The sequence below is a fragment of the Mugil cephalus genome, chromosome 13 (genome assembly GCF_022458985.1).
Source record: "Mugil cephalus isolate CIBA_MC_2020 chromosome 13, CIBA_Mcephalus_1.1, whole genome shotgun sequence".
Taxonomy (NCBI): Eukaryota; Metazoa; Chordata; class Actinopteri; order Mugiliformes; family Mugilidae; genus Mugil; species Mugil cephalus.
Window position 1 is genome coordinate 8,666,148 of NC_061782.1, and position 14,583 is coordinate 8,680,730.

Genomic DNA, 14,583 nt, shown 5'->3' on the forward strand with positions numbered 1-14,583 from the left:
GTTTTTGCGTGTTTTTTTTTCTCTGTATTGTACCAACCGCCCAGTAGGATCCGTTGGTACACTTTACAATGGATATTTTTCTCCAGGAGCAGCCAATCACATGCTGCTAAGGCGTTTCAATTTGTCACATCAGCCAATGGGCGTGCGTTATTTTGTGAGGGGGCGGGACTAAGGCGGCCGTCAATCATTGTCAGGAGGCGGAGGGGAGGGGATCGTAGAAAGAGCTAGGCTCAGGCTAGAGAGGAGCTACTCAACAAGGCAAACAGCAGCTCTGCGCGAAGACGAGTTTTACCCATCCGCATCCAACATCACCAACGGGGGCCAACGGACGACGTTTAAAACCTGTCAGATTTTCTTTACATAAATGTTCCTATGGATTGCTAATACACTTTCGTCGAAAAACACAAGTGTTTCTCAACTTGACGGCATAGGTAAGCCTGCTTTTGTTCGACAGAGCCATCGCTATTTTGGAGATTTCACTAGCTTCGCTACCAAGCCAACCTTGACGTTAGCTAACTTGTTAACTAAATGCTGTGTTTATGTGGATCTGGGGGGGAGTTGGAAGGGGATGGGGGGGGGGGATATGAATGAATGTGGCGACCGGACGGCAAAAAGCTGACGACAGATAATGCAGGGGGGGGGGAGAAGAAGAAAAAAAAAAACAAAAAAAAACTTGGGTCAGCTCGATAACAAAGTTATGCTGTAGCCAGCCAAAATGAAGCTGGTGTGCACAGTGAAAGGTTACGCTGCTCCCGACGTTGGATAGTTTCAAGTGTTGTTGTGTTTTGAGGCTGTCGTCGAGCGGCGCCTGTCATGGTTGTGTCCCCGACACCCCTCAAAAGTGATATTACGACCAAACAGTCGGGCGACTTGTGTCCGCTGCGGGGATGTTATTTCGTCGAGCTGCCACCGAGCCGTGTAGTTTAACAGGTAAATTGCGTTGTCAGGCTTTTCTTTTGTGCCACTAGTGTCGCTAGCTTCTCACGACAGACTTGCTCGGAGGGGACCAGATGGGGCTACCTCGTACCGAGGAAACTCGTCCGATTCATCAGCAGAGGATATGAAAGCAGATCAGAGGTGGACTATTTTCCTCTGCTGGAGAGGACTTGTGTCTGTGTCTGTGTGCGGTGTTGTGTTTGCGTGGAGCAGTATTGCACATTCCCGTAGCTGGCAACGTCGCCTGCTTTAATAAACTGACTCATTTAAGTGGAGGGGGTTTAAATGGGCTTTAGCTCGAGACTCGGGCTGTGCAGTCACTCACTTGCAAGATTGTCTGGGGCGGATGACATTGTATCCTCCGCGATCATTCAGCGAGACCATGAGCTACAAACGAGGGCTGCGACCTTGGCTCCTGTTATAACAATAAAATATTAGAGAGAGGGGAATTAACGATGCGTTGCTGCAAGTCTCTCCCCCCCCCCCCCCCCCCTCTCTTCCCGAGCTTGACCTTGTTGCGAACCGATTCTTGTTTCTTTGTCAGAAGCAAAACCTCACTCATCGTTTAGTCGGTGAACAGTCAGCGAAATGCCAGACCAGTCGAGAAAGACTCTACGTTTCTCCAGGAAAGAAAGTCGCTTTAAAAAAAAAAAAAAAAAAAAAAAAAATCATGCCGCACCGCCGATCCACACTTTTGATCAACTAATTTGTTAAAATGTCACTGCGACTTTTTATCGTGACATTTCTATACAGATCTGGGTAGGCTGCCTGTCCGAGTGTATTCTGCAGAGATCAGCGCACAGAGAGAGACGAGGCAGAGGAGCAAAAACGAAAATGAACGGCCTCGGAGCGGTTTTCCTGTTTAAAAAACAAAAAAATTACAAATAAATAATAAATCCCCAGGAGATTCGTGTCACTGAGGGAAATGGATCTGACACTTGCAGGTGAATCGCGACCGCCCGATCGCGTAATTTCCAGCGTTTGTGCGCTGAAGTGCACTCCTCTTTAGCCGACTGTCAGCTACAGAAATGGCGTCACCCTCTGCTGTAGTGTTGTGTTGCTATAGTCAGTGCAGTGCAGACACCACGCTGCCGTACTCGGGAGAGCCGAGATACCGTCTACTGCTTCATCTCAGACGGCTACATTATCCATGCAATCTGTGCAGGCAGACACAGGAAGTCGTCTCCTTTTTTTTTTTTTTTTTTGTTTTGCCAGCGGCTCGCTACTTTTGTGTGTTTTCCTTTTTCCTCGCCCTTCCTTCGTGCTATGCTACAGCCACAATCCAAGTGAGACTGGTGACTGACAACACAGTGCACTGGGCATTACATAAACGGCTTTGAGGGCTCTGCGAATGAGAGTGATCAGCCTGCCACGGGTTACTTTGCAGCACAGATATTTTTGGGGACTCGGAAAGCTCAGTCTCACACACACATTCATACACTCCTCTTCATACAAATCAGTTGCAGTTTTAATCCAGGATGTAGAAGCGGTTTCTGTGCAAGGATTGTCCAGACGGTGTGTGTTCTTCAAAGCCATCATGTAAAGTGTGTGTCTACCGCCCTGCTTTTCTCTTTTCTCTTCTCTTTTTTTTTTTCGTGGCATCATCCAGCAGTGTAGCAGAAGAAGTGATGTCATCATAACATAATCGTGTCTTGTTGTGGCAGACTGAAGTTGGCACTCTCTGTTAATGCTTTACGGTGTTTTTTCCCCTCCTCTGTTTTCAGCCTCCGATTCTTTGCACTGGTCGCCTAGAGGACTCATAGAGAGATGAAGGTATGTTCATTCATTTTTCTTGCATGTGTTGAGTGGGAAAACCCTGTTAGCTCTCTACTACTGCTGCTGCGGCTCAGTCTCATTCAGCTCTTATGTAAACTTGCCGTAACTGGGGGTATTTAAACACAAACTGTTAAATGTGCTCCATTGTTTTACTCTCACGAGTGAAGCTAATGCGTATTACATCTAAATGTTAGCCTTGTGCAAACACCACGTCTTGGACAAAGGCCAAAGTGATACCTGTGTTTGATATGCATGATGTTGGGTTTCTCGTGGCTTCAGCCATATTTGCAAACACAAATTTGGAAGTTTAATTTTGATGTTGCTCTTTGTTATTATTGAATTAAATGCCAAGATGGGGTGGCGTCTAAAGGTGTGGCTAATGTATTTATGCGAAGATAACAGAGGAGATGAGCCATGGAATGTATGTTAGATTCAAATGCACAAGTGTTGTTTTTTCCTCCTGTCGTATTGAAATAGAAAAAGTCTCAGCTGCCATTGTTTGGGAAATATAATATGATGTGGGCTATTTAATGTTTTCCTATAGTTGCAATGAATCGCTGTTGTGGCTGTTGTTATGCCTACAGGGTTTTGTGTCTTAAAGTTGTGATTTGTTGCCATGTGAGCCATGCATAGCGTCAACACACAGAAGCTTTGACAAGAGGCAGTATCTTCAGTCTTGATTTTTTTTGGGGAGGGGGTATAACTTTATGTGTAGCAGCATGATAGAACAGAGTTGGTGGTGGACGTAATAAAAGCTGCTCTGGTGATGATTTGTCAGCTGTCGCTGTGCCCCTAATGGTGTCGTGCTTAATGTGGTTAATCAGCGTTTACCAGCACCGACTAATAGACATGTCAACAGTCTACCAACACGTCCAATATGAAAAGAATCATGTTGAAAATAGTTGGTTCTACTTTTCATTTGGTATGAGGTACTCGTTTTCATCTGATGTGTCACTTTACTTTATTTCTACTCACGAATCCTTTCTGTTGCCCTGCGCTCGTACTTGTCCAACAAATAGTAGTGATCTGAACTACTGAAGCGATTGTGGTTGTAATGAATAGTTTGCGTCACTGTCGTGACATTTGAATGAACAACGGAGGTTTAGTAGCCATCACTTAATTCCCATCTCTGAGCTTGCCTGTATAATTATCTACAAGTCTATTTGAATAAAGCTTAATATGTGAAATTCATTTAACATCTTTCTGCTACTGCCTGTGACCATTTTGCAGCAGGTTTCTATTAGTTGGTAATTACGCTTACATTTCCTTATTAATGTAACCGCTGAAAGGAGCAGTGTTTCACATGACGCTTTCAGTTTAATGTTGAAGCATTTGTTGTTTGCATAGTGCTCCGAGTCGCCTGGCTCCATTGGCGCTGGAGGAGTACTCTCTTACTTTATCCACTATGTGTAGGAGCATCTGCTCAATGACGGAACTGTAAATTGCTCTAACTAGGACAATTTTTCATTATGCTCACTTAGCATTTCATGTCACTTAAGTTCATGGTCCTTTGTTCATCAGCTGCAGCTGCACACTCTGCAGCTGCATGCTGGATGAAGTGCTCTTAACATTAGACGTTCTACAGGAAGATAAATGTAGTGGAAATTAGTTTAATTCTTAATAGCATCCTATCAGTAACTTTGTTATTAAGCGCATCTTGACTTAAACTGGAAAAAAAATTATAACCATGGTAACCTGGTTGTATAAATAAGTAGAGTGTCTTGCATAATGGAGTAGTGTACAGGCATGCAACCATATGCTTTAAGACTATAAGAAAGTATAATTTATATAAATGCACAAGAGGGGACTTTACACAACAACAATCAAAGGGTTTCGACTTACTTGACTATTTCTCAGTCTGGGCGGAAAAACGTTGAATGTCCTCTGATAGTGGCGCCTTCTCTGGTTTAAAGTAATAATAATAATTAGTAATCATGGCCATAGTGTCACTATGAGGAAATGTAGGATTTATGATGCCTTTAGCTTTTGTATCCATTATGACTATTTTGTCTAGTACTATTTTGCCAATATAGACATTTAATTGTAGTTTTTAGTCCGGAGTTACCCTGTGGCATGAAAACGGTTAATGTGAAAATTGCTTTGTTGGGAAAGTGAAACGTATTTAGTCGTTCCTGCATTTAGGTGAGCTGCCATAGTGACGGTTAATAGCATGTGTTGCTGTGGTTATTTGGTAATTATTTATTCCTTTGGGAAGAGGCCCTTATCAGGTGGTATGGGCTGCCTAATTTATCCTTTGTAGGAGCCTAAAAATTGCTCGGCGAATAATTATTCACTAGTATGTTAATGCAATTATCTGTAGAGCTTTAAAGCACAATATTAAAGGTGATGATAGGGGATGTCCTTATAGCTCGTCTGGTGCCTCTCAAACTGAGCTTGTACTTTTACCACACGGTCTGTGGCTTGAGTTCAGCCAGTGCCCTTTGCTTGTACGTCCCCCTCCCCAACACACCACATTACTTCCTGTTTCTCTTCACCTGCAACTAAAACTATTGATGCCTGAAGTTAACATTGACCATCTTATTATTAGGCAATGTTCTGCTGGAAAACCTTGACTCCTTGCATTCCCATGAAATTTATTATCTAAACATCGGAGATCGTGTGCAGTTTTTACAGCGCGCCATCGTTCCATAAAACTGCTCTGAAATCGGATCAATGAGCACTACAATGAGCCTAAGGCTTTATACTGGCCTCCAAACTTCCCCAATCCCGATCCAGTTGAGTATTTGTGGGTTGTGCAGCTGCAAATCCACTCCAGAGAGGACTCAACGTGAAAGGGGGGATATATATGTATGTGATATTTTAAGTGAGCATGGATGTCATTACGTTTGTTAATCTGCTGGTTATAGATTTTGCTTGGTCTGCGTCTTGATGTTGAAGCCATTTGCTAGAACATATCAGTGTTTAAATGTTCATAAAGTAGTGAGGAACATACTGAGGTCTCAGAACAAATGAGATTGAGAAGATATGCCATTGGCTTGTCTCTGAATGATTGGAATTCCTTGAAGGTTATTAAAATATTTGCCATTCAAATACATGTCTGTTTTCAAGTAAAAAAGTTCAATAAAGTTGGCAAACTGGCAGGTGTGTTTGATATGTTGTCTGCCCCAAATCTCTGGGCATAAATTTAAGGTACTAACATTGTGTTTTTGGCTATAAAGATGCCATGGCATTGCCAAGGCAACTCCTCCTGAAGCACCAGCCGCTGAAATTGTGGTGACTCTGATTTGGACAAAGAGGCAATTCACAGCAGGATTATTGTACGTGTGAGCCAGGCTGGGAGGGAGCTTAATTCTTTCCTGCATGCCTCCTGTATGTTCCTTTGTTCGGCCTTCAAGCCTATTCATTACAGTACAATATAATGAGTCAAAAACTATTGTTTCTAATATTTTTATGCTCCATGGTGCCTGAATGTTATGTTTAAAAAGGTGCAATTGCGCAGACATTTAATGCTCTCAATGGATATAATTGATTTGTTACATGGTAATCTTAACTAGGCATTTAAGTGTTATGTCATCCTAATGTGGCACAGTAGCTGATTGTAAAGCAGTTTATGTTTCTAACGTCATCCCGAATTGTTGTGGAGCTCGACACTAATGCAGACATTTGTCATTTTAGGTTTTAGGGACGCACTGTCTGGATGAAATTCGAGGCAATGGCAGCAGTAACGAGCTGACAGTGTTTCTTTAAAACCATAATTAAAAATACAGAGACCGTGAAGCGCGTAGCTGGTCTTAAGATAAGACACGAACCGAGGCTGTGATTTCTGTGACTGAACAGGAAGTTGTTTCGTGCGCCAGTCTTTTCCGTTCTTACATCATCTGCATCTTTTACATCCAATTATTAGTTATTAGCAGTGGTGGAAGAATTGTTCTGCTTAGCATCAATGAAAGCAACAATAGATCAATATTAAAACACTATTAAAAGTCATGTACAAATTTTAAGTATGATTAAGAAATGAGTGGATCCAAAGTTATGTACATGGATTGCGACATTGTTCATTGACTGCTTTTATACTACCGGTACTTGAAGCAGAAGCAGAATTTCAAATACCTACTGTATTTCAGCTTGAATTCAGTTGTTTAACCAATAAGTTTAATCACGTGTCATTATTGCAAAGTGTTCTTATGTAATACTTTTAAAGATTCAAAGAGCCTCCACACGCCCACAGTCTAAACGGACATTTTCACTTCTGGTTCCTTATTTTAATTCTTCTTAGAGGCAGAGTGGGTGTGTTCAAACTGTGCTTGAGTGACTGATGTTTCTGACATCACCGTGAAGTTTCCCATTGGGTTTGTTGCACTAATATGAGTCTGTCAGACTTGGGAGTGGTTCCAACAAAAAGGACAGTGTAATGGACCAGATTTTCTGGAATAATGAGCACTCACAAGCTGTAAATAGCCTGTGATAACAAAGGATGGCTACCATTAAGGTTTTATCCGATTTTTATCTGTGCTTAAAGAATGGGAAACACGCAATCTTTGTCCAAAAACGGTGCCTTAACCAATATAAAATAAAATTCACAACAAACCGTCATAATTATCAGCATAAAAACAGTGGAACGGGGTCTCACAGGCTATCAAAGGTGGCACATTTCTCAGCTTTTTAAAAATGCTATGCATCGTCAGTTTAAGAAATCACGCCGTTTAATCAGAGGTGTTACCTCCCTTGCATAATATCACCTTCGAGCACTTGTTGCAGGTTGCTGAGTCTGCATCTGTTGAGGTGAAGTACAGCCAAACTTTTGACTATTTGGCCTCAGGCGTTTTGGAGGTTCACTCCCGTCCGTGCAGGTGGAAAAACTGACAGGACGTGTAGCGTTAAAAATGCAGCGGCATCGAAATCTGCGGTGCTTTTCGGCCTGGTTTTTACTGTTGGCATCAGCGCCGGTGTCATTATGGTTCAGAGTATCGGCACCAATTCCTAGTGAGAACAGTCTGTGATATTAAGCCAGGATGTATGATTCCTCTGCAAACACGCCTCATAACTCAATGCTCATTTTGTTTGTGCAAATTCTGAACTTGTGAATCTGCTGGAGCCAGTTGCGCACGAATCTGGAAACGTGCACAGATCAGGCATAACATTATGACCACCTTTCAGTTGTTGTAGGTTTCCCTTGTGCCTTCAAAACAGTTGTGAGTCATCAGAGTGTCGTGGTGTCACAAGATGGTCAATGTTATTGCTTCTGGTATTAGAAAAAAAAAATCAGATACTGGTGTAAATGTATTTTAGTATCTATCTGTGTCCATGGGACTACCCTGTGGTCTATTAAGGCATTCCTACAGGCTAACTGGAGACCCTCCCCGATGGCTGATATAACCCAAGGCCAATACGCATCATCCCACAACTGTGCCATTACAGCTTTGACCTTCTGAGAGCTGCCAGAAATCGTCCTTTTACTGAGTTGTAGAGTAAAAAAACGCTCTAGTCGCACAGGCTGTCCAAGAAATGCACTATAAGCAGGAGCTTATTTTCAAGCATGGAGTCGGCTGTTAAATTTTTCATGACCTGGGAGTCTTTATTGTGCAGAAACCGATCTCGTTCTGCCGCTGCCACCGTCACTCTGGTATGTTTTGTCATGTTGAAGGTGGAATGATTTCAAATCTCTGACTTAATGAAACAACATTTCCAGGTCGGTTCCCTGATGAGAACAGCTTAGACAAGGAGTAGGCTTTGGATAATCAGTAATCTGTGGGCGCTCTGTCTAAACCAGAAATCCACAACCGGGAAAGAAACGCTTCACGGCCAATGACAGCGGTGCACGATCGCCTCTCGCTTAAATGAAAAGCTATGATTATGATTACAACAGCGTTTCTGAGATATCTCTTTCAGGAAAGTCAAGTTGCTTGAGAAATCAAGTTTCTTTCCATGCCAGTCCCAGGTGTGTTTAGTCGCTCGACGCCAAGTCACATTAGTATCTGTTTAATCAAGCAGCTGTACCTGGAGAGCATTTTCCACTTCAGTAGCACTAGGTGAATGGCCAGGAAGCTGGTTTTAATTGTATTACTGCCTCATATTGACTTTTTGTAAGTAGTAGGTGAAGTAGCGTTTGAGGATCATAATAAATAATAAATACTGGTCTGCTCTTTTTGTCCATGACGTTATTTTTGAGTTGGTGAGAGGATGTTACGTGTCCCAAAGGCACAGGAATTCCGCCTCTCTGAGCTAAGTCATCTTAATAGGTTGATATCCTGAGGGTGGGAGGAAACGTTGTCGTTCAGAGCTGACAGGAGTAATGAAAATTAAACATTTAAAAAAAAAAAAAAGTCACTCACTGTTTTTTCTCCAGACAGCTGTAGGCTAAATGGCACTCGGATCCCAGGAATGGAATTTTCTTTGATAGCTTTAGCTCAGTCAAGACAGGCGGGGCATTATCAGTGGAAACAACAAACTGTCCTCTATTTTTGTTGGCATGTGAGCATGACAAATGCACGTCAGGCCTCAGTAGTGTATTATTACCCCTGCCATGTTGGGTTGTGGACGCTAGGCCGCCGCAGCTGTGAAGATAACCCCGGCCGCCCTCTCGGACTCCCCAATATGACTCTTCTTTTTAAAAAAGTACAAAGGAATTGGCTTAAAGCTGGAGGTGGAGCAAAGGGGAGATAAGCAAAGGATGAGCGGGAGCAGTGGACTCTACACAAGTAGCAGGCCCAGCTTTGTGTTGCAGCCATGACTGACAGGAGAGTCAGTCAGCCAGTGGAAATGGCTGCTGCGTCATGTAAACCCGACGTTGGCCGGGGAAGCTGGTGCTCCGGGCCAGACTGCACTAAAGACTAATGAGGTGTTTATCTGAGAGGTGGGGAGGCTGAAGTGCACTGGACTCTGAACCTGAATCCCATCTGTCAGAATCTCAGAGACACCGGAGGTGAGGCACCCTGTCCTGGTTTGACTCTGACAAGCTTGTGGCCCTTCTCAATACAGACGAGGCAATTTGTCAGTCTGATGTTCCCACACTGCGCTTATGTATTTCAGTTCCCTTTTAGATGGAATATTTCGTTTAGCGGAATTGTTCTGTTGTGGAAAGACATTTATATATATATAAGTTTACACCTTTAACAGATTTGCCTCCTTTTACATCCTGGACATACATCTTCGCTATTTTTAGCCATCGTGTGCAGAGAAGCTCGTCGGCCTACAAAATCTTCTCCCAGTAACAGATGAAAGGAGTAAGCGAGAAGCTACTTTTAAGTCAACAGCGCGCTCTTTTTTTTTTCGCAGACAGACTGAATTAAAGTTGGCAGCCAACGAAGCATTCTTATTTTTAGTGCAGAACGGCGTATCTACTTTGATATGAGGCATAACATCCTTTATCCTCGACAGCCAAATTCTGGTCGTCCTACATGATTATTTGGCTCGCAGTCACCACAACACTTGTTGGATACTGAAACCTTCAGTATGCAAATCCAGGCAATCTCCACCACTGTTAATGTCTTATAACTAAATTGCTTTTGTTTCGCTTCATTCATTCAGAAAATAAAAGAAAAGTATTATACCACACTCCAAATTATGACGGCACTCATTTGCACACGGAGCACGAAACTGTAATTGTGTCTCGGGATGCATTCAAAATATCAGGTGTGAACAAAGTATTTTCAGGAGATCACAGTAACTGAAGGTCCCGGCAGTCCCCTCATGTCTTAACTTGTATTTATTTTGCACAGTGAAGAAGTCTCTAGTGTTGCATATAAAATAAAATGAAAATCTTTAAGGAATAGTTTGGAGAAAACTTCATTTCCTTAGTGCAAATCCGAAGTATTGAACTACATTTCACTTAGTGCAGTTGCACAGTGTAGAAAGAGTTTAGGAGAATACACGGTAAGAGAAAGTCTTCATGACTCATTAGGCAAGAAAAATCTGTTTGTACAACAACTTAATATGTAGTCCTGGATCTGATTGCGGTCAGAAACTTTGGGGTCTCAGTGGGGCAGCATTTAGCTCGTTTTTAGGATTATTAGCATGTCAGTGCCAGGTGTACGAGACCCACATTCACACCCACATCTTTACTCCTTTTATATTTCCCTACATAAAACAGCTGTACAGCAATTTCTATAGCAAGCCATTGAAACCAAGGGTAGAAGCAGGATCAGAGACAAAATACACACGTTCAAAACCGCCATTCAACCAGTACCGGTGCCTCAGAGGCATCGTGCACCTGCAAAATGTTGAAACAGAAGCAAAGCGGCCGTTCAAAGTTGTTTGTTTGTTGCGAGCGGCTGTGCTCACTTATTGAGTGTGTAACTCTTCTATAAAAGTGGCCGGCTGCTCTTTATTTTTCTCATATCACTCGTGAGTTCGCTGATTCACAGTTTGCTCGTACAGGTTCAAGTTCTTTTACACAAGGACAATGGGTAATTTTTGCCAGCCGGTGTACTCAGAAGCCAGCTACTTACAATAAACAAAGGATCTGACTTGGATTGAGATCCGTAATATCCGTTGTAGTCGCAAAAGACCTTGGCATGAGCAGGATTAAAAAAAAAAAAAGAAGAAGAAGAAGCAGCTAACCTGCAAACAGTTTTCAGACGTGGACTCTCGCCATTTCAGTCCTGAAAGGAGTTCGGTCATGACACAAGTATGTGCCACGGAGGCCTACAGCAGCTGGTGTCAGTGATTAGTTCCTCTTGGCTGCTTCAAGTAGTACTAAGTGCTGGTGTAGTTTTTAGTTAGAATGGCAACCTCTGTGGTCTTTCGCTTTCCACATGGGAACAATGAACAACTGTTGTGAGCGGCTCACACAATGTATTTATTTGGTTGGTATGTCTAAAATGTGAAAGGGAAAAAAGATGAAGAGGTGTGTATCTGACTCGGCCTCACAAGTGTTTATTATTTTTAATAGGGACAGCTTGTCTGGAGGGACCGTTTCAGTGCCCCGAGTAATGAACAGAACCATCTTTCTGTTGTTAATTTTGTAGATAATGTGGTGTTAAATTGCTTGTTCCTTTTTACGGTTCGTTCGGAGGGGCATTGATTCATTCGTTCGGCACGGAAAGTGCGTTTTCCCCGTTCGGGGCGCTCTGCAAATGGAGGCGCATTCCTAGCTGTTCGTCTTACGGCTAATGTTTTCCTTAGGTAACGCTTGAGTTAAAACCTGCTGTCAGATGTAGCAGGAAGTGTGGCCCACTTTGGGTCTTATTCTAGAAGGATGTCTAAATATACCGCTGTTAGGTTAGGCCCTTTTCTCGAGCCTTAGCGAAACACCCCTCAGTAAATTCACCTCCGCGCTACATGGGCCGCACACATCATCAGCCCCCGTCCGCACACGCGGAAAGTCTGTTTTCTCTGTACCCCATCCGCTGCAAATCTGTTCTTGAGAGAGGGAAGGGGGGGGGGTGTCGGGTGGCGAAAAGGTTTGCTAAACATCCAATGATGACACAAGATGGTGCTATGTGTTTCGGATAGCTTCATCTTTGTAGTCATCAAAGCTGTAGTGAAGTGGCCTTTTTGTTTGCTCCCTCAGAGGCTTGTTTTCCAATACCCAGAGCAGATGGTATGTGTTTTCCATGGATGAATCACTGAGCCTGGTAGCTTCTGCGATGCTGGCCCAGACTGTGTTCCGCTCGTAGTATGTGTGTGTCCTCCTGCCTTTGCTGCGAGGAGACACCTGTGTCTGCAAAACTGCATATATATCAAAAGGCTTTGAACTGACTGTTTGTGCAATATTTTTTTTATTTCCTCAGACTCTGGAGGAGCCCCCCTACCTGACAGTGGGGACGGATGTGAGCGCCAAGTACCGAGGGGCTTTCTGTGAAGCTAAGATTAAGACTGCCAAGAGGCTAGTCAAGGCCAAGGTAAGTCGCATTTCAAAGTGCTCGTGATCCAAAATTTAAAAAAATGAGATGTCTGTCCGCGCGATGTTTGAAGTGGATTGCAGCGGGGCCAGGGGGCTCTGCGTGAAGGGGCTCAGCTTTACTGTACATCCAGAGTAAAGGGGCTGGCTACGCTTAAAAGACGTTGCCTAACATGTTTCTTTAGAGACTGGCCTGTTCGGTTGATTTAAAAGAAAAAAAGAAAAATCACATCGTCAAACTGGATTAAATAATTTTCTTGTGTCTAACGCTGCTAAACATCCAGCTGTGCCGCTCACACGATTGAGCTCCACCACCTGGTTTACGCCGTTAGCGCGCCTCGTAGAGTCGAAAACGCTGATCAAGGGCCCAGCTGTGACAGATGCGGAGTCTGGCCGAGCCTACGAGGTGCCCATCAGTCCCTCAGACGTCCCCCCTCACCCACGGTTTACACGCTTTTGTGTGGAGCGAGCGGTTCGATTGCCAGTTTTTCCCGTCCGCTTTTTTTACGCCCTGCCGATGAAGGCATCGCTTGATGCACGTAGTACAGTATCTCATTTCCCTGTGGGGACGGAGCATCTGGATAATACAATAGAGACAGATCGCTTGTCTCTCGTTCTGCTGGAGTGTGTGGGAGGAACAAAGATTGGATGCTGGCTTTTTCACTGTGTCAATGCACTGTAGTTCCCCCTGTAGAGACAAAAGAGGAGCGGTGTTCTGCGATTCCGGCGCACCAGTGCCGAAATCATCAAACGACGTGCCCTTTTTGTCTCGTGCGCGGAAACAAACATGACAAAGTGGAGCATGTGATGTTCTCGGCTTAAATAATGCGGACTGAAACGAAGCTAATGGGACGGTCTCAGCTCATAAATTAATTACCATACTAATTGGCTGAGTGCGGGGTTTGTTTTTGGGTATCTGGGATGTGAATGCGAGCTCTGTCACATGAACGTTGAGACATTCGGCAATTATTCGGCGGGTGTTGTGAGTCTGAATATTCCTCTGTAATGAATTCCCGGTTCATTAATCTCTGTCTGCTTGTTTAACAAAGTCGAAAGGCTGCGGCGTATGGTGGCTGATGTGATTTCAAAACCAAGTGAAAAGATCTGTGTGACGTTTTTATTTATGATGATGATGGTGATGAGCTGCGCCAGGGGGATGTGTGAGAGGTCATTTAACACTGTGTCAGTATCAGTCACGATAAAAAGACTCGGCACACATATGATCAGTCAAGATCACTGCGCAACGGATTAGCTGCTATTTGATCACAGATTGAAGGGCAGATTTATAACCTTTGATGTTCTTCCCTATTCTCCATTAAGCACTTTTGGAAAACAGTTTCCCCACCTAAATTATTTAAGAGGACCAGCTAAATGAAAAGGAAGGAATGGTAATGTAACGGTCCTGAACTGAATCGCAGCTTCCTGAAGGCTGTGTGTATTTAGCGTCTGATTAAAATAACCTGTTGATTTAACTGCGTTTTTTTTTTTGGCTCCACAACTATCGCACAGTTGATTGACCAACTTTCGTACCCTGTTTCATCGTAGATTGGACATTAACAGTCATGAACGTTGATTTAGTGCAAAACTGTTACATTAGAATTAATTGGGTACTTGTGTACTTAATGTTTTGGCGCGAGTGCTCATTTGTTTTTGTGCTAATTTTGACGCTAGAGGACTGTACAGGATTTGTGAATTTTGAATAATGCAATTCTAATGGATCAGATACACCCATCAGCCATAACATTATGACCATCTCCCTAATATTATGTAGGTCTCCCTTGTGCCTCCAAAACAGTTGTGACTCATCTGAGAGTGGACATGGGCCTTGTGAGGGTGTCCTGTGGTGTCTGGTAACAGGATGTTGTTAGCTGAACTACTTCAAAACAAAAAATGAAGCGGTTGTTGCCCTTTTAGTTGCATTATAAAGTGTATAACACCGCACTTGTTGGAGGCAGAAGAGGTGAGGAGAAAGCCGCGTACAGAGGTGGAGAAAAACAGATTCACGGAGGCACAAAATTGTGAAGGTGTTTCCACTGTGGAATCAGGCGTCGGGATTTAAATAAATGCCA

The 14,583-nt window shown here is 43.4% G+C and overlaps 1 protein-coding gene across 1 annotated transcript in view; it reads left to right on the top strand.

The window, feature by feature from the left end:
- Window positions 1-205: 205 nt before the first annotated feature.
- The window catches only part of arid4b (AT-rich interaction domain 4B), a 39,250-nt gene continuing 24,872 nt past the window's right edge, over window positions 206-14,583 (top strand). Inside the window, exons 1-3 of the mRNA XM_047603403.1 lie at window positions 206-431; window positions 2,661-2,709; window positions 12,405-12,515. Coding sequence (XP_047459359.1) covers window positions 2,704-2,709; window positions 12,405-12,515 — 117 coding nt within the window. The 5' untranslated portion in view covers window positions 206-431; window positions 2,661-2,703. The remainder of the gene's footprint in view (window positions 432-2,660; window positions 2,710-12,404; window positions 12,516-14,583) is intronic.